We start from the raw sequence: 26,334 nt of genomic DNA, 5'->3' as shown, positions 1-26,334 counted from the left end.
TACTTCTCATGTGACACCCTGTATTTTCATAATTCACCTTTCCCACTATTTAAAATCCATTTACATAATCACTCCCAGGTGAATTTTTATTTTTGCTTCGTTAGAATTCCTTTCTCTTTCAATAATTTGCCCATCTATAATTTTCGGTGCACTCACCAGTGCATGGTGATTGTTATTCTGTGTAACTCCACTTTGTACACATTTGTTCCAATACATTTATAATCTGTATCCTGCATCACCTACATTCACTCCTGTGTTTATTCCTGGCCCTTCTATAATTCATACTGTTCGTAGTACGCATTCACCTATTTTCACTGCACAATTTCTCAGCACATTTATTGACAGGCCTACATTTCTCTATATTGTCTGATATTCGTTGTTCTTCCTATGTGGTTTAATTTGACCTCCCAATCTTGATTTCTCACAATATTCTGTTTGCTAAATGTGCATGATCACGGTTTTCGCACACAGTTTTTCCCATATTGCTTTCAGTCTCTCACTTTCTCAACACTGTCCCTTTCACTCTGGTTGCACACGTCTTGTTTTACAATGCATCAATATCCTGCAGCCCCTGCTAAGGGTCTGCCTGCTCCACATCTGCTACAGGAGTAAATACAGGTTCGTATGGTTCCTCCTCTTGTAGTACCGGCCCCTGTGCAAACTCCTCCTGTAATGCAGGAGTCAGTTCCCTGTGATAGTTGCTGCTGGAGTACCTGTCCTCTGCTGCTGTGCTATCTGCCAAAGAAATCCTTGCCGTGATACTATCTGTCAAGGGAGTCTTTCCCTTCGTCCACCTCAAGAGGGAGTTACCTACCCCTATAATCTGACCCCAGGCAACTCTTGTACCTTCATTGCACCAGGGAATATCTGCCTGCGATGTTCGACCTCATGCAAAACCTGTCACTGGCACTGTCCAATCACATCTGGATCATCCGCCCCATGCAAATTGCCCAGGGCCTACCTATCCCAATCATATGCATGATGAAACGTTTCCAAAACCAGCCTTTAGCCTCGTAGCCAAGACAATCTCGCAGCTGCAGCCCGTGCTTTTGACAAAGTATAGTTCATTTGTCGTCCTTTCATCGCCATGTGCAACTCGCAGTCGGATCTTTCATGTTTACTCCTGCCATGTATGAGAAGGCCATTGAGGTGTTCTTGAGCGGATGAATAATGAAGAGTTAAATTTTCAGATTTTTACTTTTTGTAATTTTTCTTGTTTTAACAAAGTGCAAGTAGCTGAAAAGTTAAATGCAGTATTTATGTTGTTTCTGCCATGGCATGGAGCATGACTTCTCTGATCAGGAGCACGGGTCTTCATCTCCGTCTGAATGCGGCTTAGTGCCCCCATGCACCTTCTCTCATTTCCTGATCTCACTTAATCTGCGGCAAGATCAGGATACCACATTCCTCCCCCGTAGACTGTCCTCAAAGTCATATAGTTCAGTTAGTCGCTCTGAACTAGAATGGGAGCCTCACCACTCTGCGGGGCCATTTGTTACTACCGCCACTGCTCCATTCAGGTATCCTTGTGGGTTCCCCTTCATGGAGCTCCCTCTCTGCCTCTCGCCCTTGCTCTTTCATTTTTTTCCGATCTTTTCTACTCTCTCGTTTCTCCTCCAACTTGCTTCATTAACGTTGTTGTCCCTTGTGCAGGTGGTATCATCACTTCTGGCTCAATCACAGACAACAAGTTCGGTGGGTTATCTTCCATTTCTCCTGGCTATGCTGCAGGCCGTGAAGGTGCTCAGGTTGCAATTGTAAACACATTTTTTAGTGGCAGTCATTGTCTTTCATATGCATGATGAAACATTTCCAGTTTCCAACTCAAAGATCTCGCAAAGCACCAGTTACCTTGCAAATCTGTGGTAGCTAAAGTGAGCAACACAAAGCATCCATTTAAAGACTATATTGGGATGCAAAAAAATAAAGTCGCTTTATGTCACTAATAAAATGTTTTCAACATCATGATTAACAATGAGCCGGAGGTTTCTTGTAAAGAATCTCCAAATCTATGTTTGTTTATTACACATCTTTTATTATATGTCTTAAAATCACTGAAAGTACAGTGGGCTTAAATAGATTTTTCAGGTTGACATTATCTTGCATTCTGGGACTTATAGTTTACCATTCGGGATGTAAAAATTCAAGCCACAATGATATTCCTTCAGCTTAACATGTTGCTATAAGGATTTAAATGTTGTCATGTGGCTTTATTACTGTAAATCAAAAACACAACAAATGGGTAAACAGCATAATATATATATTCACACAGAAGATGGACCCAGAACAATATTGCTGTCCAATAGTAAGTCTGCCTGGTTCTCAAGGGAAGTAGTTTCTCTTGCACCAGAGTGCAGTGACCTAAGTTCCAGAGGTTCCTTCTTTTACAGCAATACAGTGTAGTGGAAAACCTGCCATAGCTTCAGGTGGGCATTTAGACCACCTTTGGGGTGATGATCATGCTGTGGTATGCAAGGTATGATGTAGATCGTGTCAAAGCACTGTTGTCCTTTTTAATCAGAAAACGTCTTTTTTTTTTGTTTTCCCTTGAATTGGGAACGTTTTGTTGGTGATGGTGGTACTCCACCTTGCAACTGTACCTACTGTTTAGCAAGCATGTCGTTCTCCAATCCTAGACATGTTGCTCTGCCTTTTGAGGGCTTCTCCACTCTGGATGATTATAGAGGGGTGGAGTAGGGGCAGTGATGGCTCACTGGAATGCAACTGGGAGGCTTAAATCTCCTTCTTACTTGACTTTAGTATATGCAGTACATGCTAGACAAAGGCCGTCATTACAACTTTGGCGGTAGCCATGCCACTATTGGCGGCATGGCTGCCGCCAAAATCGGGTCTGGGTCTGGGTTCCCAGAATGGGGAATTACCGGCCCATTCTGAGTTCGGAAGGCCCGGTAATTGCTCCCTTCAGGAACCCGGGCCCGGACCTTCGCCAATCCCATTTCAGCCCCCATAGGGCTGAATGGGAATGGGAGAGGGAGCAAACAACGGGCTGATTACGAGTGGCCCGTTGTTTGCTCCCTCTTCCCCTCACGGGATCCGCTCTGCACGTCTGGTAAAACTAGACGTGCAGAGCAGGTCCAGCGTGGGGACCTCGTAATCAGGCGGTATGGGGTTGACGGCACCAGCATCTTTGCCAGCGCCATTAACCCTGTACCGCCTGACTTATAATGAGGCCCAATGTGTCCACTGTTCTGCGCCCCCCACCCCTACACCAAGTTGCCGATTAAGTGCAAATGCAGTCATAAAACTGCCGGTGGTGTCACTTTTCTATATTTGGGCACCCCCTGGGAAATTCATATGTCGGCTCCCCTGGACCCAGGGGATGGTGTTGAGCAAGGCCCATGGCGGGAGTTTGACAAGGGGGGAGTGGTATATATGCAAAATGTTCCCAAATGCCTTAGTGATCACCGAGAAACCAGAGATTCCCTCACAAACAAATGGATTAATTGGCTCAGAACAGTTTTGGTTGTCGTTCCCTAATCAGAGAGGACAGCCTGGGTTGCAAACGACTGGGTCACAATGAGAGAAGCCCCTTTGACACTCATCACATTTTCTGTTATCTAGTGTGTCCCTTGATGCAGCCTAAAAACTTCTTTGCTTCAAGTGGTTCACTAAAAGAATGCATTGTGTTGTCTTCCCAGAAACAGGCTATTAACTTTCGCCACCTACTGCTAAAATGGGTCAAATATTTGTCTAAAATCTTTTATCCTGCATATGTCTGCGTGAGCATAGTAACAAACTCCTTTGTGTGTAATGTTTTTGCATTTGCCAATGTACAGATTTTATTCTACTGGAATTATGTTAGTTCTATTATGTTGAACTCTTAAATGGGTCTCTGAGAGCTCTTTACATCTCCCATTACCATCAATGCAGTCATTATCCTTTAGCAGATGATGTTTTTACAAGGTCAGTGATGACAGGTCCTGCTGAGGCTGTGCCTGTCTCTGCCCTTCCCAGAATTCCCTGAAAACCCATTTCAAAGGAATAACGTATGAGGTTTTCTTGAATTATTTTCTCTCCTTCTAATTGTGTTTTTTTTTTAAATTGCAAAGCATCAACTTTCACATCCAAACCAGAACAAGATGCCTGAATAAGTGTGATCTGATTTTCAGTAGAGAAGATTTTACCAGCAATGTCCTTGTGGATGGTCCTTAAATAATAATGCATGTTTTCCCTAGGTGTTTGTGTCACACATAGATTCAGTACCGAATAAACTTACTTTAAGACATTCCTGGTACATTCAACACATTGGGCCTCAGTACGGGTCTGGCGGTAGCCGTGCCTGTAACAAAGGCACGGCTGCCGCTAGACCCGTGATTTTACCGGCAACCGCAAATTGGCAATTAACAGGTCATGCTGAGGTCGGCGGATGCGGTAATTGCCCATTCGCGGATGCCGGCAATAAGGGACTCCCCATCCCCATTCGGTCCCATAAGGCTGAATGGGAATGGGGAGCACGGGGTGCATCTATGAGTTGTGTTGCGGGTACCGCACTGCTTGCCAGACCTGCGGGCAGAGCGAGACCCGCGAGCACAACTCGTAGTATGGCGGTACGGTAGCAACGGCCTTATTGCCATACATATAATGAGGCCCATTATCTCCCATTTCTTACATCTTTAAATAGTCTGTATCGTTTTCTGTGCGTAAGTTGATCATGGATTCTGTCCCTTTTCGTGTGGAATGCTGTGCTTGTAATTGTATTTTGGTATTACATGCTGTAACATAATCTGTTTTTACCTCATTCACTGCTGGTAACAGATAACAGACCTCCCCACCTGTGATCACAGGCATCATGTGCCAATCTACAACAAAGGCATGAACTTCCTCTTGCCGCCCTATAACTCTTCGAAGGGATGTCAAATCTTTACTCAGGAATCTTCATGCATAGATGGGAGGAATGGGTGAGGGACAGGGATATCCTGTCCAATTCCCAGTTAGCATTCAGGCTGGGCTGGGTACTGTTAACTAATGTGTTAATCTCTATCTGATTCTGTCTAAGTGTGTTTTTCTCCTCGGGACCCTTGCTTCCGTGGCCTTCATGGGCATTAGTTCTGCTTTTGATCACATAGTTAGGGGTTTTCTTTGGAGAACACTTGATTAAATGATGGTTCCAGGACAGTTACTTCAGATGCTGAAATGTCTCCATGTAGGGTTTAAGAACTGAGTCTGCTACACTCGGCGGGGGTACTGAGCAGAAATATTCTGGTAGGAAAAGGGGCCAGTCAAGGGTGCATGCTCGCACCCCTTCTGTTTAATCTTCATATCACTGCCCTTTCATCTTATTTAGAAGGTCTGGAGCAGAAGTACCTAAATGTAAAGGTAGGAACATTGCAGTGCTGAGCTATGCCAATGATGCAACTTTGTTAGCAAAAACCCTGAAGTCCCTCCAGGTTCTGGTTGAGGGCTACAGCAAACATATGGTCAAGCGAGGTCTCAAGGTCAATTGTAACAGCCTCTATCTAAATCTACCTGCCTCTACTCTCCGCACTCTGCAACTAATCCAGAACAGGACTGCGAGACTTGTCCTTGGCCTCAAGCACTGGGATCGTATCTCTACAGCTCTGAAATCTCTCCACTGGCTCCCAGTGGATGCAAGGATTAAATTCAAAACCATCTGGATTGTCCACAAGGCTTTCTGGGGCCTGGGTCCAAAATACCTTCAGCTATCCCTCCGCAAATAATTCCCCTCTCGAGCTCTTCGCTCCTCTACCTCCAACTCACTCAGGGTCAGTCGTTTTTCTAAGAAACGAGCTGGGGGTAATTCTCTGTCTTCGGCTGGGGCCTCCCTCTGGAACAGCCTCCCTGCCACTCTAAAACTTGAGGAGAACCATCTCCGGTTCCGGAAGCACCTCAAGACTTTCCTCTTTTCTTCTGCCTTCGCTCCCCCTCTCCCCTGCTGATCTGTTCTCTCTTGGCACCGTGCACCTGGCCACCCTCTGTCTTTTGGGCCCAGGTACCTGCTCATCCTGCCACCCTCCCGCACTGCCTCCGGGCCACCCCTTGCACTGGGGTCTGTACCTGTACCCATACAGCCCCCCTTTTTCTTCCTGCACTTAACAGACCTACCATGTCTGCTGCCTTAAACCTAGCACTTGCAAATTGCTGGCTGCATTACCACTGTTTGTTGCCTTTATTATTTATTTATTGTTATTTATCTGTTTCTCCTCTGCTTCGCACATTCCACCTCTCCCCCCTGCCATGCACTTTTCCCCTCCCCCCCTCTCCCATGCACTTGTGCGTTCTCAATGTCACTGGGCCGAGTAAGATCGCTGTTTTGTTCTCCCCTGTTCCCCTCCCTTGCGTTGTCACGCTCTGAAACACTTGTGTACGAGCGAGATAGAAATAAAATATCAATCAATCAATCAATCAATGCCAGAAAAGGCTTTGTAATGTGCTTTTCAAGTGAGTCCCAGCAGTCCCATAGAATTATTTTGAAGGGCCAATGTTTACCATATTGTCAAAATTTTTAGTATTAGGGAGTGACCTCTAATAATAGGCTCTCATGGAATAAGAGCAAATATCAAACAAACGACAAACGATAGGCAATCTTTTTAGATTTGCAAAGATATTAAATATTTACTCAGTAAAGCACATGCTAATAGACTATAGGGAAACAAGCATAGCAGTGGGGTCATATTCAAGCGAACCATGGGACGTGAGTAACCCTGCAGGTTAACAATCTGAAGAAAATACTTTTCTTTCACGCCTCTTGGGTTTTCCTCCATCTATGTCCATATTTGTCACCCACTTAGAAATTGGACTAGCCCACTTTTCAGACATCCTCCTTTTGAAACCGATTTTGTTTTGGTATTCGTTGTGGGCTAGTGAGGAGGAGTGTCTAGCCACACTATTCATAATACACTCATTATCCATGGACAGTTGCACCAAAATCAGCTGCTTAGTTTTTATCAGAACATCTTTAAGGTCTGCGGGCAAGAGGAGTGCCAAAGGGGCTCCAGAAACCAACATTTTCGACTCTGAGGGGTAACCACAGAGATGATATGAACCTGTCTACATCCTCAGTGCGACATGACCTACCTCCTTCACCTGCGATGGGGGCAGCAGGATATCTTGCCTGGGCTATGAATTCCTACCATCATATTCTTCTGACCAAGGCAAGACTGAATGTGCTCCCTGTCAAGGCACTGACTGGTAAAGGACTGAGTACAGGGCTTGATTCAAGAAGGGAATTTGGTTTAATTCAGTGGAAACCTGTTTTCTTATTTCTTCTGTCACTCTGTGATATTAAGATTGCTTTTACATTGTCATGCTATCTGCAAACCATCTGGAAACGCTGATCGTTCTTGATGGCATTGATCTCTTAAACATTACTTGAATTAGTACTATTGTTTTTTTAGGCCATGTTTTATGTACGTCAAAATTTCTAATATGTTTCATCGATGTATTATTCTGTCTTTGTTAAATAAATTGATTTTATAAAATATGTTGTTTTATGAATTAAGTATAATATGAAATAAACAGAAGTGATCATTAAAATAGGCCTCAGCATTGGTAATGAGTGGCTAATTCCTTCTGTCTTCTTGATTATTACAGCAGTAGGCAGCAGTAGGCATAGTAGTATTTCATGGTGTACTGATTGACTTTCCTTTATTTTGTGTGAAAGATTAATTTTGAATAAAGCCCATTGGGCTAGCAGTCACAAGGCTTCTGCCGAGCCAACTGTATGGCAGGTGTCAATAGGTTTGGGATTTTTCAATATTTTTAGTAATGAGCTCCATTTGAACCTTTTACAATTTTAGGAATGGAATTAAGGTCAGAGCAAGGTCTTTGAAAAAGAGGGGGCTTATCACAATCTAGTTATTGCAAAGGTAATGAATTCTTCATCTGTATGTTTTGCCCCTTACCTTTTGCCAGAACATGGCCAAGGGCACAGACGATAGCAGGCTCTTTTTAAGGTTTTATAAATTCAGGTCCCAGCCCTCATGAGTCTCTTGGGCCATTTAACTTATATGCTGTCCCCTTTTCTTGCACTGCTATTTACACTCTGTATTTCGGTGGGGGATGCAACATTTGTATTGGTGTTGCACCTGTCGAGGTGTAGCCAATTCCTATTGCTCAAGGCTACCAGAATAATTCTCTGACTGAAATTATTTCTTCTCAGCCTCTAAAGCCATACTCAGTTCCTCTAGGCCAAATAACTCTTTTTTTTGGTTAACTACCATCTACTGTGTAGGCCTGTAGCATTGTTGCTAGGTCTGGAAAATATCCGGGGCTACACTAATGTCTGGATTGTCGGGACTCGGGTCTAGCTAGACTTTTGGTTGTAGACCCTGAGATTCTATCCAGGGCTAAAACCAAAATACCCGGGGCTGTAGCTCGCTAAGCCCCCTAGAAATGCCTCAGGCAGAGCTTACTGTGAAAACAATCACGTTCCAATGTTTACATCTGCCTTACATGCGTGTATCTTAACCCCCAACTGGGAATATGTGGTTTCGTATCATAGCACTGAGCCCCAGCAGCCACCCTCAAATGCATAGGGATGCATAATAGAACCCCAACCTGAGGTGATCATGTTTAGCTGCTGGAGTTCTCCGCTGTAGACCCAGTGCTAGACTAAACATTGCAATGGCCTCTTCCCTATGAACCTAAGCACACCTCTGTGCGTTTTGATAATTATTTGTTGTCAGGGACTATGTGATTTTGATGATTCAGCCTCACTACCTGCACTTGCACCTTCCTCTTTATCTGAACAGTCAACTCCTGCTGTTGTAATGTGTGCCACCACTGCTAACATTGCTACATCTGTTGTTAAAATTACTGATTCCAACAAGTGGATGTTTCCTCCAGGCTGCCAGGTCCTCTGTGTCTTGCTTCTACCCTGGGTGGGAGGATGCACTATGCTGAAGCAGATCTGTTTCAGCAGTTTCAACGACATTCAATGTCATACCCAGACATCTGATGCTTGCCATGCCTTACTCTCAGTACACAGGTATAATCAGGGGTCCAACAATGCTCAAGCCTGATCAGTCATCACAGAAGGAGTAAGCCAAGGAATGGTCTGCTACATGAAAAGCACCTTACTCTTCAATCTAAGCAAAAAACATCTAGGCAGTATTCACAGCACTCAAACAAAAGCGACGTTAGCATCCGCAGCACTTACACAAAGCACCGACATAGCAGAGATATGACAGCTTCGGTAGGGATATAAAATGAATGTGCTGGATGCAGGGAAGAAAAAAAGAGAGCGAGTAACCACAAACTTCATACACTGGCAGCTCAACCTGGCGCAGTCATTCTCATACATGAACTTTTACTTTGATCGTTTTTTGTATCTAACAGAAGAAAGGCTTGGACTGTGTCTTCTTGTATAAGATTATACTTCATGAATTATTGGATGCTAGATTGATTGGAATTCATGAGATACGTCCTGTATTTTACAGCTTGCAACTGTGATAGTGCATGTTATGTAATTACTTCTGACATACAGAAGTACATGGGTGAGTAGAAGTACACTACTTACTCAGCCCTCACACTTCAACAAGCCAACAGTGATCCCAAACATAAAGACAAAACAGGCACCTTTAAGATATATATCTCCTTCACCTTTTGTGGAAATGTGGGCTGAGAGAAGGCTACACTCTCAAGAAGGGTTTGAATGTGACTCAGTAGCAACCCAAACAGCAATGCAAAAGAGTCCAAAATAAAGGGCATATCCAATCAAGGTTCTGTAAAAATATATCTTCTTTAACTAAACACAACATCTGCAAGCAAACTAATTAGAAGAACTGTAGAAACATGCAGCACTGTGGAAAGAACAGGCAATATGCAAGAGAGTGAAAGAATAGAACACTCTGCGCAAGAATACAGGGGTGAAAGACAATTCAACAATCACTATGTTCTTTGAAAAGAATATTTTTTAGATAAAATGTACACAAGTGACCTAACCAGTCTCTTGGGCTCAAAATGGACATGGGGGCAGTTATGGGTGAATAGTACCTTCTTGGCAGTTCGACATTGTCATACCAGTTTTTGAGCAGTGGTGCGAGCGATTGCGATAATTTCAGGTACGGTGGATTGTGTTGGCCAAAATTAGCAAGAAGGCATCAGCTCAGCATGAAGAAACATTCATTGATGCAGGTTAAAGCACCTACCAGGATCAGTTTGAGGTCAAGCCATTTTGAGACGTGATAACTGCTGGGCAGCGTCAATATGTGACGTTAAAAAGGTGTGAGATTCAAGTCAGAAATGGTTTGATGCAATTACCCTGTGGCTCCGGTGTGCAGTTTGGTGAAGCGATTTGAGGTCAAGCCTGGACAAGTCATTCAGTAGCAGCTGGTTTGAGTTGATATGTGACACTCTAGTGGTTCAAGTCAGGTCTGGCGATGATCACTCGATTCAAGCCAGGAAGGTGACAGGCTCTGCAAGAACATGATGCAGGGTCGAGTTGGTTCAAGATTGAAAGCACAGTGGTTCAAAGGTGCGATTGAGTGGCAAAGGCAGCATCAGTGGGTCCTAGAGTTTGTGATGCAGTGAAGCTGGTTTGAAGGAAGTTTGTCCGCTTTGATGCAATATAATGTAGGGATCTTGACTGTCTTGACTCTTGGGATTCTGGGAGTCCCACCTTGGAGTCTCAGGGACAAGTGCAGTGCTTGTTCTAGTTCTCCCAGAAAAGGAGGCAGGCAAACACAGTCAGCAGTCCTTCACCCCAACAAGGTGCTGGCCAGCAGTGGGGTTGGCAGAGATGCATTTCTTGTTTCAACAGCAAAATTCAGTCCCAATGTGCCCTGGGAGTCTGTAGGGAACAGAGCTTACCTCTGCCTCGGACACTCAGTCTTCATCCCACTAGTGAGGGCTCTACAAAGTCAACTCCCCCAACCAGGGCCCAATGGATTGTTGCTCAGGGGTTTCTCCCAAGGTAAATCTGAAAAGTAGTGAGAGACCCCTTCTTTTAAAGGTAAATGTCCACAAGTGATTGGAAAAAAACAAGCCTACTTTAAGGGTCAAATAGATGTTGCCTTATGACATCACATCCAAAGGTATTTGTGCTACAGGGAGTGGAATGCGCAGGGATGAAAAATAGAGGTAGAAAGAAACAGGATGGTGGAGCCTTCTTCCAGCCTTAAAAAGCTCCTTCCCTTCTCAATCGAACCAAAGGACCTTTGGTATGCAGCACCCTGGTGTCAGGCTAATCATTTTGTCAAGGGGTGTGCCTTTTTGATTCCTTTTCCCAGGACAGCTTCCTGTGGAGTGACTGTATCTCTGGTGAGGGTGATACCTGCCCTCACAGTGGAACAAAGATAGACAACCTCTGAGGCTACAATATTACTGGCAGCAGCAAGGGCAGTCTGGCTGAGGGGAACACACATAACCTTTCCACAGCAGACCTGGGTCACATGGCTAACACATGTGTGATATCAATTGAATGTGGCTGCAATAATTATGAGAAAGATCATCCACCATGCCCTAACTCAGGTATGGCTTATATTTAGAATTGAACATGTCACCAGAACAGTAGACACACAATTATGTGGTTTTTGGACAGAGGTGTATATCTTAAATGTAGCCCCCTGTGCTGTAATGACTAAGGCTGTCACTACAGCTGTGAGGAGAGGACCTGTGTCCTCTGAACCTCCTCTGTGCCACGGGAGAGCAAGGGCAGCAGATCAGGATACTGATAGCGCTGGGCCCAGATGGGTGCTATGCATTTGGCATGGAGTTTTGTGGAGTGGCAGATTTGGTCAGCATACCAACCTCTCTGAGGGAGAATTACTGGCATCATTTTTTGTTCAAAACAAAATTTTAAAAAAAAAGCTAGGGCTTCTACACCCTTTCCAGATGGCAACCCTTCACAGTACAATTCCCCTTATTTTGGAGCATTCAAACAATGTAACTTGTTGTGTCATGATAAGTGTTTTTTGAAGACTTTTTCAGGTAACTACGTTGTTGTGCTTTTTAAATTTTAAAACACAACATGCGTCAATCTGAAAAAGGAAAGGGTCCTTTTGTTGGGCAGTATAATATAGATAGTATTGTATCTGGAGTAAGGGGAATTGTACTTTCTTTAGCTCTGCCATAACACACAATATTTGTGGCAACGCATTTCTTTCATAAAGTCATCGGAGGTCATTTTCCAGTTTAAGCATATTGAAAAAATAACAATAAATGTGATTAAGGACATGTTTTCCGATATACCTAATTTTTCTAAATTTGGATGGTGGAGTTGCAGAGTGATGAGGATACAACACAGCCTCCTCCATTTCCTGCTCCACCGTGGGAATTCAGGTGCATTCATCCAGCATGGATTTGCATGCTGGAATTAATGCAATGGATTCCTATGGAGTCTGCCTGAATTTCTCACCAAGTAAAAGCAGGTGGATTCAATCCATTGTGAAGGCTGCCTGCAAAGGGTACTTAGGGGGACATATTTATATATGGACCCACTAGTGATGGAAAAGTGAAGAGTGAGCATGATATTGCCCATTATTTATGCCTTAATGTCAACCATGTGGGGGAATCAGAAAGATTTTACAAAGAGTTCCTTTTACACAAAAATGCAAACAATGGTGGTCCCCTCCATGCAATTAAATTGGGGGATGGTCGTAAACCCCACGGTATTTGACATTGACTATTTTAAAGTGGATTACTGAAAAGAGAACACAAGAACATTTAGAAAATTGGTCTGCCAAAATCCTGAAGTGATTGCCTGAGGTGGATTGAAAATTGAAAAACAATCTGTTATCTGGCATAAATTATGCTTGTCATCACTTGCCCTTCCAATCACAATCGTTATTCTCAAACAACATCAGGAATAACTGCTGTATACAAATCTGTAGGTTAGACTTCATTCCACAAGCACCCAATACAGCGATCTGACAGGATATAATGTTACTCTACACTAAGTTGTTTGTATATCAGACAGTACAAAATGTAAATTGTACAAAAAATATACTTTTTCTCTGCCTCCAAAGTATTTGCACACTGTATATTTCTTCTTAATATACACATGTTTTTTTTCTGTATTTGGGTTTTACATAGCACCAATCTTGCAGCACAGGGTTGTACATGTCATTGGCAGTAACAGATGACGTAATGATCGGCATTTACAATATGTGGCATGGGATGTCGAAAACATAGGGTCGGGATGTGGGAATGCAAGGAGCCTACGTGGCACCTTGGTTTGACTGAAGGGTAAGGTCTTCAGTTCTTCCTGGTATTGTATTGTTTTGTATGATTTATTTGTATCTATAGTACTTCACTCCAAAGCACGCTATAATTATTACAATTATCTCCCTCACCCTAGTAGGCCTGAGAAAACAGCTGAAACAAGGATTGTGAAGCAAATGGCCTGGAGATAAATATTGGGAAAATGAAAAGTATGGTCTTCAACTCTTGCCCAAAGAAGAGAATTCTAAAGTTGTATTTAATGGTGGGAGTATCCACAATATTGGAACCTGGTTGGGGGATCTGTAGCTCAAAACTTCCCTATCGTCATATCACAAATTAGTTTGAGTACATTCTATTCGAGTATTGCTTTTTCTTATGGGGGATGGTTTAATGGTGGGAGGCCATATTATTGAACAAGTGCAAAACTTTGCTTATCTTGGGATAGGTTTCAGGGGAAACTGTAACTGGTCATGCCACATAGATAAAGTATGCTGAAAGAACAATGCAGAATACCACACTCAGGCTTTGTGCTAAGAATGGCAAGGGATCATTTTCTCCTGCTGTCAATATATATTATTCCCAGGTCAAAGCAGCTGCATTGTATGGTGCAGAGCTTTAGGGTAGCCAGAAGCCCCTAAAGCTAGCATTGCTGGGGAATACGTTCCTTAAAAAAGCTTTAAGCCAACCAAAGCCTACATCTAATCACATGTTTCACACATAATTAGACACAAAATGTATTTTAGATGAAGCTTATCCTTTACTAGGTATGCCTTTGTGCATCCCCTCACCTGACAAGGTACAGGTACAGGTACAGGGAAGTGCTATTACAGGACGGCTGACCCTCTATCCATTGGGTCAGACATATTAAAACTGGTTTGTCTTTAATTGGATTTGTTCACGTGTTGTCAAAAGTAACCTGTATTAATGAAGGGATGACAATTATAATAAAAAAGCCTTTAAAGATGCTCTTAAGACCAGAACTCTGACTATGGGTGAAATATCATCATTGACACATGCATACTGGACACAAAAAACAGGGGCTCAGACGGGAGGAATATATCGATGAGATGAGCTTCCCATTTGCACATGCCTTGAATATGAAATTGCAATTTGGCCTGTTACCTTTGGGATCTTTGATGATTCACTAGTGTCTTTCACTTCTCCCCAGAGGGGAGTCCTTCCCTACGAGGCTATGGAGGTAATGCTGTTACCCAATTGTCCTCCTATGGGTGAAATATGTGGGAGGACCTCATAGGGAGGGACTCCCCACCTGGGGACAGGGTTTTCCAGCTCGGGAAAAGCCTCCCTGACCCCATTCCAAAAACCCTTACCCTGGTTGTCTCCTCCCCAATTGACAGAAATACCATGTGTTATGCTAAAACCACGAGTGTCACAAGTGCGGAGAAAACTGGGATGAGTAAGAGTGGAAGACACATATGGATCAACAATATGCAGGCTTCACTAAATACTGTGATGAGGTGACCTTTGAGAGCCATGAAGATTGCCACTGCAACATTGTAACCTGGAGTTGACATTGCGCAAGGGCGTTGTCAACTATATAAAAAGGAAAGCAAAGATGGACTAAAGGAGAGAGACCCTGGAGAGCAGCAGAACACAAGTAAAGCCCGGGAGTCTTGGATGCATGCAGAAGCTGCCCTTCAGAGGGGAAGATGTGGAAGGCGAGACATCGCCTAAGGATCCAGGAATCTGTCTCAAACCAAGACTGTAATATGGTGGTTGCGTAACCACAGAAAGGTGGATCATTTGGCCAAGAAACAACGCAGAGACAGCTAGCGGAAAACTGCTGCGGATTAGCTCAGAAGCCCGAACCACACAACTGAGCGCCCCAGTCACGGGAAGAACTGCAGCTGTATTCACAAGCAGAAAAAGGTAAAGGGAATGTCGGTAAGACTGAAGGGGTCCGGGGCAGTTCCCAAGCAGTTTCAAGAGTGATCACATTCATCACATTGGTGACAAAGAAAATCATAATAAGTAAAAGTATCTCAGAATTACTTCTTTTCATCACAGTGGTGACAAAGAAAGCTATATGCAGCAAGAACAACTCATGAGTAATCTCCTTCATCACAGTGGTGACAGAGAAAGTCATAACAAGCACGAGTGCAACAGAAGTAATCTCCCTCATGACATTGGTGACATAGAATGAAGTACTCAGCAAGAGTGTCTCTGGAGTAATCTCCTTCATCACACTGGTGATAAAGAAAGTCTTAACAAACAAGAGTGTCTCCGGAGTAATCTACTTCACCACAGTGGTGACAAAGAAAGTCTTAACAAGCAAGAGTGTCTGAGGAGTAGTCTTCTTTACTACAGTGGCAACAAAGAACAGAGTTTCAAGCAGGGGTGATTCAGGAGTAATCTCCTTCATCATACAGGCACCATAAAAGGCTAAAGAGTCAAGAAAGACTTGGGACCATCTCCTTTATCACAGTAATGAAACTCACATAGAAATTATGGAATATAGATTGCCTCAAGATGAATTAGAGACTACCAAAAAGGGGAATAGAAGCTGGACGTGGACATTCAGAGGTTTGTGGGAAGAACTAAAAAGGCTTTGTAAGCTTTAAAGAAGGAACCACCAAAAGTCATTTTGAAGAACTCTTCCAAGTTGACCCAGAGAAGGGTGTAATTTTCCTGGTCCAGACATTGGTAAATTTTCCTGGTCCAGACATTGGTAAATTGGTAAATCAGACCCTAAAGCAAGAGACAGCTGCGAAATCTACATGAAAGTGGATCACGTCACCAGCTGGTAGTCATTCTTGTGTTGTTGTTTGACGCACTTGACGGAACATTGTTTATGTTGTTTAGTGGCTGGGACAGAGTCGTGGATTTGAGAGAGAGGACGGAACATATTTTGCTTTTGACTGACATCCTGACGTGCACCCAAGCTTTCCCTAGATTGATGCAGGGAAACGCCTCTAGACATTGGGAAAGATAGGTTTATATTTCTGTATACATAAAAGTCTATAGCCCCAATCTTGACACCTCCTAATAGGAGTCCTTACTCTGCCTTGCCACAGATCCTTGTTCAAAGCTTATAATGTGCCCTACTAAGACAAGCGCCATTTCTGTACATCATAAAGAGAAAGTATGGAACGCTTCCTCTTTTTCTGCCCAAGCTATGATAAATATAGACACCTTTATCTCAATCCTTTCCTGAGAGCTGCTAATGTTCAAACTATTGCTGGAGCTATGTCTTTGTGCAGGTCTGCCACTAATGAGGTACTCATTGCCTCGGTAAGCAAATATATACATGGGGCATTTTTAAAAAGAACATGTTCCTTCACCCACTCCATTATTGTCAGATATTTAAATATCAGTTTTTAGAATCTAATCAAGGGCATATTCCCATTCATTGTGTTATATGATGAACTTTTTTGACAGTGTTTCAAAAGCAACCTTGAGAATTGTATACTATATCATTATAATGTAGTTTGATGCATATCATTATTTTATAATGAATTGTGTATTGTATTATTCACTGTAAAAATTCAAGTTGACTAAAGTGCTGTTGACTGACTGACTGACAATTATTAATGAAATGGTACATAACAAAGAATTGATGGTACAATATCACAGAATAAAACAGGGCGTCCCCATCAAGAACAAGATAAAATCAAATATAAGGAACATGACATGATGATCAAAAAATACCCCCCAAAAAACAGAATATAACGAAGTCCAGCAAAATGAACACTGTGGGATGGAAATGAAGGATTCCTGCCTGTCATGAATCCAGGCATGGGCATAGCAAGAGTATGCCTGGTTCATGAGTTTCTTATTGCATGCCCATGCCATCTTGAGCCTAGTGACTACCTGCCTCCTGGAGTAATATTCTCACCTGAACTGAGCAAACTGTGAAGTTAGGCGAGCCGTAGTTGCCTTGTAGGTAATGCAGACAGTCTTAAAGAGTATTCTATCTGGGATTGGAAGCATTCCATGGCATGTTTTGGCCAGTTCTATCTTCGGCCAAGTATGTCACCTTGAAATACTTGTGTATAGGCACATTATAAATAACATATCTATCAATCAATCAATGCTGGTGAAGTGGCTGGTCCTTCAATTGATTTGGGAGATTGACAGGGTATGGACTGTGGTTCTAAGTCCTTGGGTAGAAGGAAGAGTTTTATTTTCCAGATGAAGGTTAGCTGGTCCATGTGTCATGGGTCATTTTGTTGATATGTCATTGGAAGGAGTGCTCTCTATAGTGAAACCAAGTGATTGTGTATGTGGGGCAGGTGGGGTGTGAAGCCATCAAGGTGCAAATCGTTTAGGCATCCTTATATGGTATAATGCTTAGATGGATCCCTGAGTATTACAAAGTCTGTCTTTATGGGATTGAGGTTCCAGTGTATGTTTGTCATCGAGGGTGAAGATCACCTCATAGAAAGTACTTTAATTGGTCACAAATATTCATAACTTGTGTCAAATAGAAAGAGCCCAAACACAGTTTCATGTGAAACCTGGTTTTATTTAACATAAACACTTCGCTCTCCAGGTAAAACCAAACCATTTTGGGATAGTGTTGGCACAGTCTCCAACATGTTGTGGAATTCCTTTTAAGGTTTGCAAGGGTTTTGTAAGGAATGTCTAAGGAACGTATATTTATTTTTAACCTAGTTTGGTATTGTAATGAAATATCACACATCTAACGCAACAAGCCCACCCCACAATCTAGAAGAAGAAGGAGGCTGTTTTTTTCAGGCTGTTTTAAAAAGAAAAGTCAAGGAAAGGGGGGTGGTGAACTAACTCACAATGCATAGACAATAACCTCATACCACCACAGTTTCCTTATTTTGCCTCACTAACATCCTAGAAAAAATCCAGTTTACTTAAAGTATTTTCAAAAACATCCATACACATAAAGACTCATTTGAATAACTATTATAGAAAATGTGCTCTGGTATTTTTCGATGTAATCCATCTCTAAATGCTGTTTATAAAAATGATAATCACATTTATAGAAAATAAACAATTGTCAATTATGATTTCGAACAAGAATTCTAAAAAATAAATTGACTATTCTATTGGACTGTGCAAAAGATATTCTTTCAAAACATCATTGTACTGGGAAAAAAATACAGTCAATTCATATGGTGCCATTATTTTGATAGGAACAAAGCAGTTTCTATTAAAAATGCATGAACAAAAACATAGAATATATCTGTATTTTGTAGCTGTGCATTAATGAAAGGGTGATTCTTAAAATGTTATACATTCTTTTAAAGAGATATACGTGGTTTCCAGGAAAGGAAACACTTAAAATACCAGGATTTCAAAATTAAACATCCTCTCATACTCTTCCCTTCCTCTATTTTGTATTTGTTAGTGAAACCAAGTATTATTTTGGAATTACTTCATGACATTTAATTATGAAGTTTCATAAAGGCCAGTGTAATCCCTTTGCCAAATCAGTGAAATCAGATCAAGAAACCAAAGACTTCAGGAGGCCCTGCACTTTCTGAAATAAGCAAGGCATTCTATTATTTTATTTAAGTTTTGTGTGTCAAATTACCCCCCACTCCATTCAGAATTTTCTTTCTAAGGGTATCATATTTAAATACAGTGGTGCAGACATTCACTTTAATTTTTGGTTTGTGAACCTAAATCACATGGACAGAAATTAGGTGTCTGGGATGTCTCAGTGCCCCTCTTTGGTTTGATTTTCTCTACTGGTTGAAGCTGGGAAGATAATGGGCAGCTGTCATCTGGTTCTCATCAGCCCCTTTGGATATAGAAAGGAGAGTGACCCTGTTCGGGTCCTCTTCTGGCTCAGATGCGCCCAGTCCTCTTCCCATCTGCAATTTTAGTAGAGGTTCCTTCAGCCAAATGGGTTGTATTCTGTGGGCAATGAGAATAACATTCTGTGCCCTTTCTTGTTCTCTTATGTAAACATCACGTTTTTTACTGGCACTATGCGTCACCCATGTAACATCATTGTACATGGCATTTCAGAGTGAATTTTTAAGTAGTTGTTGTTCTTCATATTGTCACGTCCAGACAGGTCCCTCTCCTTGCTTCTATTCCTCCATTGAATGTAAAGTATCATAAGGGGGTGTCATGCCCGCGCCACTGGCGCACGCATTGGCAACCATCATGGACTACTTGGTACTCATTTATCCTCCTAATGCTCCTTGAACAACTCCTTTTCACGCCTTGGTCTTTTATTTCCATTTGCTCAACTTTGGTTCTTTCTTATTTTATTCAATTAACTACATTTACCATAATGCACCTGGCTGCAGTCCTCAATTCCTGGCTATTCTCATTCATCGTTATTGGGACCACAATCCGCAGAAGCCCTAGCGGCCAGTGCTGCTTCCACCTGCTCAGGACCAGAGAGGGAGGAGGCAGATTGTCTTCAGGTGTGCTGCTACAGGTGCTGTCAATTAGCCTGCCTCAGAACAGGGCAGGGCTGTATATAAGCAGCTGCCTGCAGGAGCACAGTGTCTTGCATTTTGAGATCTCCCCGCTCCTGTTTGCATTGACCCGCTACTTTGTATGCTGTTCCTGTTGCTGCATTATCCTGTTTTGATCCAGTGCCCTTTCCGGGCTCCCTGCCTTGCAGCCGATCACGCTCCGCTGCCTTCTACCTACAGCCCTTGTCCTCTGGGCTTCCTGCCTTGCAGCCTATTACAGTCCTCTGCAGCCATCTACAGTCAGCGGCCCTGCTCCTCTGGGCTCACTCCTTGCTGCCCTGCTCCTCTGGGCTCCTTGCCCTGCAGCCTGCCTCACTCTGGCTACCTACAGTCCTTGTCCTCTGGGCTCCCTGCCCTGCAGCCTGCCTCACTCTGGCTGCCTACAGTCCTTGTCCTCTGGGCTCCCTGCCCTGCAGCCTGCCTCACTCCAGCTGCCTACCGTCCTTGTCCTCTGGGCTCCCTGCTCTGCAGCCTGCTTCACTCCAGCTGCCTACAATCCTAGTCCTCTGCTGCCCGCCTTGCAGCCTGCCTCACTCCGGCTGCCTACAATCCTTGTCCTCTGGGCTCCCTGCCCTGCAACCTGCCTCACTTCGGCTGCCTACCGTCCTTGTCCTCTGGGCTCCCTGCCCTGCAGCCTGCCTCACTCCGGCTGCCTACCGTCCTTGTCCTCTGGGCTTCCTGCCCTGCAGCCTGCTTCACTCCGGCTGCCTACCGCCCTTGTTCCCTGGGCTCCCTACCTTGCAGCCTACACCTCTTCGCTGCCTACAGCCCTGCTCCTCTGGGCTCCCTACCTAGCGGCCCTATTCTTTTGGGCTCTCTGTCTGTCGCCTACTACTAATCTCTCTCTGTACTGTTCTTCTGGACTCCCTGCCTTTCAGCCTACTACAGTCCTTGGCAGTCCAATACAGTTTGCCTGAACCTAGTGCCACTCTTGACTGCAGACCTGCTTCCTACTTTGCAGCCTTCTGTTTTCCTGACTGCTGCTCCTTGTTCTCTTTTGAGTCCTCTATTTCAGTCTAACTGCCTTTCCTTCATTTCCTTCTGCTAGATTGCTCATTGACTTCCTTTTCGCTGGATATTTCTGTTTTTGTCTTCTCATGTGTCTTATGTAATCCCTTTGTACAGAGCCTGCCTGTTGGTTTCCGGCAGGCAACCTCTGCCCCCTTCCTTTGTCGCGTTTTCAGTGTTACAGACACCCACTGCTGTTGTTCCCAGCCATGAGCATACAGCGTGGGCCTCTGTTATAGCAATCTGTGCAGAAGGCTGGAGTTTCTAAGGTTCGTGGAACACTCTTTCCCATTTCAGCATACACCCCAAGAGGGAATCCAGTTTGTTTGTACCTTTGTATCTTTTGCCCCTTTTTGCTCACAGCTACTGTTTCCTACTCTTCTTTCTTGTTGAACTTCCTGCTGTGTGTGCTTATCTGCTACCTTACTTCAGCACAGCCACCCAAAACCTACCTGGGTACCCTGTGCCACTCTTGACAGAGTGCCATTCCTGACAGGGGGTGTGTCAGCTGCAAACTAGCTCCATCATTTGGAGTGAGGATTGATAATGAAATGAAATATTCATTGTCAATACAATTGTGTAAAGCAACATACATTTCAATAAAATGAATCTTCAATATAATTGTTTAAAGAAACATACACAGATTGGTACGGAAATTCTGAACACAAGGGTAGTTTATGTTTTAGTCGCTTTGTGCAAAGAGGTGTTATTAAAATATGCTAATTATGCACGTAGTATGCTTTTTAATATAACATGGATGTGTGTATTTGACTCTACATTTTAAGCTGAATTCAGATATATGTTCAATATTTCAGTTGGACACACAGTTCTAAAATATTAATTGATACTCATTTCCAATGTTCATCTGTCCTGTTGACTTTTACTATATATTAGCTAAGTTTCCTCTATGTGGGCTGATTATAAATCAGTGGAAAGCATCTGTTGTTTGTACATCCACTTAGCTTGACACAAGAATAATGGTATAATATATTCTCAATTAACTGAGGCCTAAATGAACCGTTGCTTATTCTTTCTATGACTCTTAATTCTTTCCAAGGACATGGGTTTATGTACCTTTCTAGTCATCTCTTTCTGCAAAGCACTTAACTTGTCAGCCAAGCAGCCATTACTCAGGTTACTGGTGGTCTTTTATATTAGCTTAGAAAATGTGTCATACAGACTGGGGTATGGTTTTATTGTTTCTTCATAATGATTATTGAGAATCTATGGGCCCCCAGAGAGTCCATATTTTGGGCAATAATTAATTATCCTGGCTTCCAACCCATGTTTGCACGATTTCATACTGGTTTCGAGAGGGGGCAGTTGGGGGAGGGTGTTGGGGAAAACATGGGCAATGCTTTGTTGTATATAGTACATCAATACACATATGTTAAATGCAAAATGTAAAACAATTAGTTGATCAGTGGGTCTAAGTTTCTGCGCAAAATACTTGCGTTTGGGTGTGTTTTTTTTTTTTTAATTCGGAACCAAGGCATGTTGTCTTAAATAAACCCAGCTCTTCCATTTGTCTCCCTTGCATTGATCTAAGTGGTAGGCTAACAAAGGTCTGAACATGCTTGTTCTAATGAGCTGACTAATGGATGTTTTGCATGAACACGTGATTTCAGTTCAAATTAAATTCACATGATTTCAATATTGTATAAGATATATTCTGTCACATGTTTTGTATGGGCATTTATATAGCGCTACAAACCCTCAGGTATCTGAGCGCTGCTTATTTCCCACAGTGTGTAGTGCTCATTTATCGACCTCGGAAGGATGAAAAGCTGAGTTTGGCCCTGCTGGGATTCGAACCTGCGTCAGCAGGCTCACGATGTCAAAGCGAGCACTCTACTCGCTATGCTATCTGACCAGCTGTAAAAGAGAACATGTTTAATTTCAGCAATTGTTTATATTTATAACGGCATTCAAATAATATTGGGTCTATCAACAGAGAACTATAATTCTAATGTGATTTAGAATATGTGCTCTGATTTTATAAATAGCTTTGCATTATTTCGTTTTCCTTTCCAATGGCACTGACATAGTAATGGCCATGGCCTTCAGGTAGTATCAGCAATGTTCTCCTCCTCATAATACTCTACTACAACCACCTCACCCTCATATCTTTTCCCCATATTACTTCCAGCATCCTCCACTCCAAGTTCCCTTCACCACACCTCTCCCACTGCCAATTTGCTTCAAACTGATGCCACAACATTATCTCCAACACTCACACTGCTCTGATTAGGGACAGTGTTTTTATGACCTGGGGACCCCTCTACATTGTAATAATTGTGCTCAGGTCTTTGCACTGGTACTTAATGGATAGTGGGGAGGGCGGATGGTTTAACTGTGATTCTCCTATCAGTACCGTATGTGTCTGAATGAGGATTATGTATGCAATGAGTTTGGCAGACAGTTGATTGAAAAGCCGGTCTACCACTTTGGATTTGCTATTCACATACATCCACGCAGCCAAAACAACATCCAGTTTCAACAGTGGAGCTGCTTTGTTCCCCAAACTAATGAAGAAAGCAACAAGTATATCAGCGGTGTTCTCGTGTAAATTGAGTTTGCAGGGTCTTGCCGGGCTGCTTTGGAGAAAATGTACCTCTTGTTACACAAGAATGTGGGGCCACTTTGATTGCCCTTAAGCTGCAAGTGCCGCATGGGACTGTCCTCTGCCTGTTGGCAGTGTGTAAGTGAATGTGACGAGGGGATCCTCAACCACAGCTTCATTGGCCCATGCGCCATTAGTTTGGGGAGGCCCATGGCTCCCTTGGTGATTCTACTACATACACCCAGATTTAGGCAAAGAACTTCATCGCAGTTGAAAAACCTCAAGAAAAAATAAAATTGTTTTTTATCCAGAAGACTACGTTAGCATAATTCCCTCTGTTAAGGAAAAACAACAAGCACAATAGAATGTTTTGAATGACTTTAAAAAACCTATTAACTCTATCCCACCTCATCAAACAAAGAAGCATTCAGATAAAAATGTTAACAATTCTGTAACATAATAATTTACCTCATTTTGATATCTACATCTACAGTGCCTACAGCTTCCCAAATCACTTGAACTTCTGATTTCTCATCTTCCGACGTGTGGCTCACTGCTGAATTCTATCAAAGTAACATAGTTAAAATTAGTAGCTGAAAACAATATACACACCCAATCGTATAAGGAAGGTAAATAAATTGTGGCAAGTTAAACAGAAACGCATGTGTAAATACGCTCAGTACCTCTGGAACTATGTAGTATCTGTTGTGGCCATGACAAGTAGAGCATTTAAAGTATGATAAATGGAAATTATATGGGCTAACATTTTAAAAATGTTATATTGAACATATTGTCTTTCAAATCAATTTCAAAGCAAGCTTTATTTCAAAGCTAGAAAGGTCCATGAAACAAATAATTTCTCAAGAACAGTTACTTAAAAAGATCTAGATGCTGGTATTTCTATTTAGAAACCAATTTGACCAACTTGTGTATTGCAAACCATAATATCTTATTTGCTCAAAATATCTGATTCTCTTGGAAATGACAGGACAGAAAGCACTGTCAAAGGCCTTAATTAGACCACAAGGTGTACTGTTATGGCACATATACAAGTCAAATGAATAAAGAGGACAATGAGAAAGAATACATGTCAAAACTACACAAGGGAGGCAATTGTTGACAGTTAATTTTCTTTTACCCTTTCATTGCTGTAACTCATGGTGAGAATTGAGATGTGTATGGATATACATTTTTAAAGAAACATGTTGAAAAAAACAGAGATCCTAGATATAGCTCAAAATTTAAAAATTAGACAAAAAAGGCATTTTACATTGTACAGGCAAAACATGTGTAGGACAGCTTACACGTAGCTGTATCAATCTCCTACCAAACTGAATTGAGTATACATATAGTGCATGTAAAATAATTGCAATTGACTATAAAATTGACTATAAAACATAGGGAAATTACCACATAAAGTGATACATAGTATTGATTTCTGTGGGGGCAGCCATTTTAGAAAGCATCATTACATCAGTAGAGAAACATTTTGAAATGTAACAACAATAGTTTAATGGCTGGAACCCAGAAATTGTTCAGCTGAGGCTACACCTTGTCTGAAAGTTTACAAAGGGCCACACTGCACTACTGCACCATGATGCAGAGACATTGTTGTGCACATGTTTGTCAAATGTTTGAGTTTCCTGTTTGATAGGGCCACTAATTTGGTCTTGTCACGAGGGGACAGGAATAGCTCTCAGATGGGGAGGGAGGATTACCAGAGAGCCATCCATAGCTAGTCGTACACCATAGGTAGATGTTGGCTGCAGAAAATGCCCAAATTCCTGTGCCACAATGTCTGAGTGCAGATTGCTTTCATCTGAAACGATAGCTCTTGCACAAGTTACCTGCCAGTCTTTGTCAGTTTCCTTCAGAGAAAATCAGCAGAGATGTCTAAAACCCATAACACACACACAGAGCCAAATTGGTCTGCAGACATAGCCATGCACCAGATAACCATCCCAAAGACACAAGGAGAGCAGTGCCGGCACACATCAGGGTCGCCAACAATGGCAAGCAAAGAGAAAGCCAACCACAGAGGATGAGGCGATGCCTTGTGTGGCAGATGGCCGAGCTATGTGGTGCCGCTAGGAAGCAACAGCAAGCCCATAATGTATCGCTTGGACATCCATACCCCCGAGGGAAAAAGGAGAGAAGAAGTCCCCTGGCCACCTGAGAGAATTACTGGCAGACTCAAAGCCCCAGGGACTTGGAACAAGAACATGGACACTGAGTGTCCTATGCCACCAACCCAGGATGCGAAAAGCCCACACAGAGACAGTGGCCAAGCTTAGCCCCCTGCTTCTCTTGCACAAACAGACAGCAGCTGGGAAAGACAGGGCCATCTTGCACAGAGAAAGGTGACCAATCTGGTGACCCAGTGTGGTCAGGTGGAAAGCAACCAAAAGACCAGCAGAAGGAAGAAGGGAGCCTTTTTAATGGGTTTGAATATGCATGTCAGGGTGGGGAGTGTGGCAAACACATATTATTATGTGAATGAGTGCTGGTTGTGTCGTGGTTTGGAGGGGGAGTAATAGTGTGGAGGAGGAAGTGGTAGTAGTATGGAAGAGGGAGTAGTAGTGTGGGAGGGATTAGTGGCAGAGTGTAGGAGGAATTGCGGTGCAGGGGCATGTATAGTGAGAGGAAGGGGTATAACAGTGTAAGGAATGGTAACATCAAAGGGTGGAGGTAGTATCTAGGAAGAATAATAGCACTGCAGGGACAGAGGAGTGGTGGGGGAGTGAGATGGAGTAAACCAGCAGAAAGTGCAGTAAAGTGAGAGGTGACACTGAGCATGACAGATGAAGATTGAATCTTGTAGAGTACTTGTAAGGCACTGTTTTAGATTAATAAAAACGTACCACGAGACAAGTCATATCCTATACCATCAGGGTTGGATACAACATTTGTCAGCGATCTGGAGAATGTTAGACTCTTACATCAGAAATTCAGGTATTGAAACTGTTAAGAGTTTTTTTAAGCTTTTATGGCACCTTTTCACTTTGCATTATACTAACAATTACGCGCATTTGAGGGAATGGTCATACTTAGAATACTGACCCAGCCCACTGGGGTTCTATGGAGCTCAAATGACACTGTGTTACCATGTGTGCTAATTGTTACTGTATACTGTAAACTTACTTTTTACTTTTGGAAACGTTTATTTATATGTTGAGTAATTCATTGTGC

At 42.7% G+C, this 26,334-nt stretch overlaps 1 protein-coding gene across 1 annotated transcript in view; it reads right to left on the bottom strand.

Annotated features, from left to right (window-relative positions):
• The window catches only part of LOC138521940 (putative ferric-chelate reductase 1), a 381,139-nt gene that overhangs the window by 125,223 nt on the left and 229,582 nt on the right, over positions 1–26,334 (bottom strand). The window contains exon 4 of the mRNA XM_069635115.1: positions 23,614–23,708. Coding sequence (XP_069491216.1) covers positions 23,614–23,708 — 95 coding nt within the window. The remainder of the gene's footprint in view (positions 1–23,613; positions 23,709–26,334) is intronic.

This window comes from Ambystoma mexicanum, chromosome 1q, assembly GCF_040938575.1.
Source record: "Ambystoma mexicanum isolate Mex_15411 chromosome 1q, UKY_AmexF1_1, whole genome shotgun sequence".
Taxonomy (NCBI): Eukaryota; Metazoa; Chordata; class Amphibia; order Caudata; family Ambystomatidae; genus Ambystoma; species Ambystoma mexicanum.
Note: the sequence above shows the minus strand (reverse complement) of the source record. Positions and strands in the feature narration are given on the sequence as shown.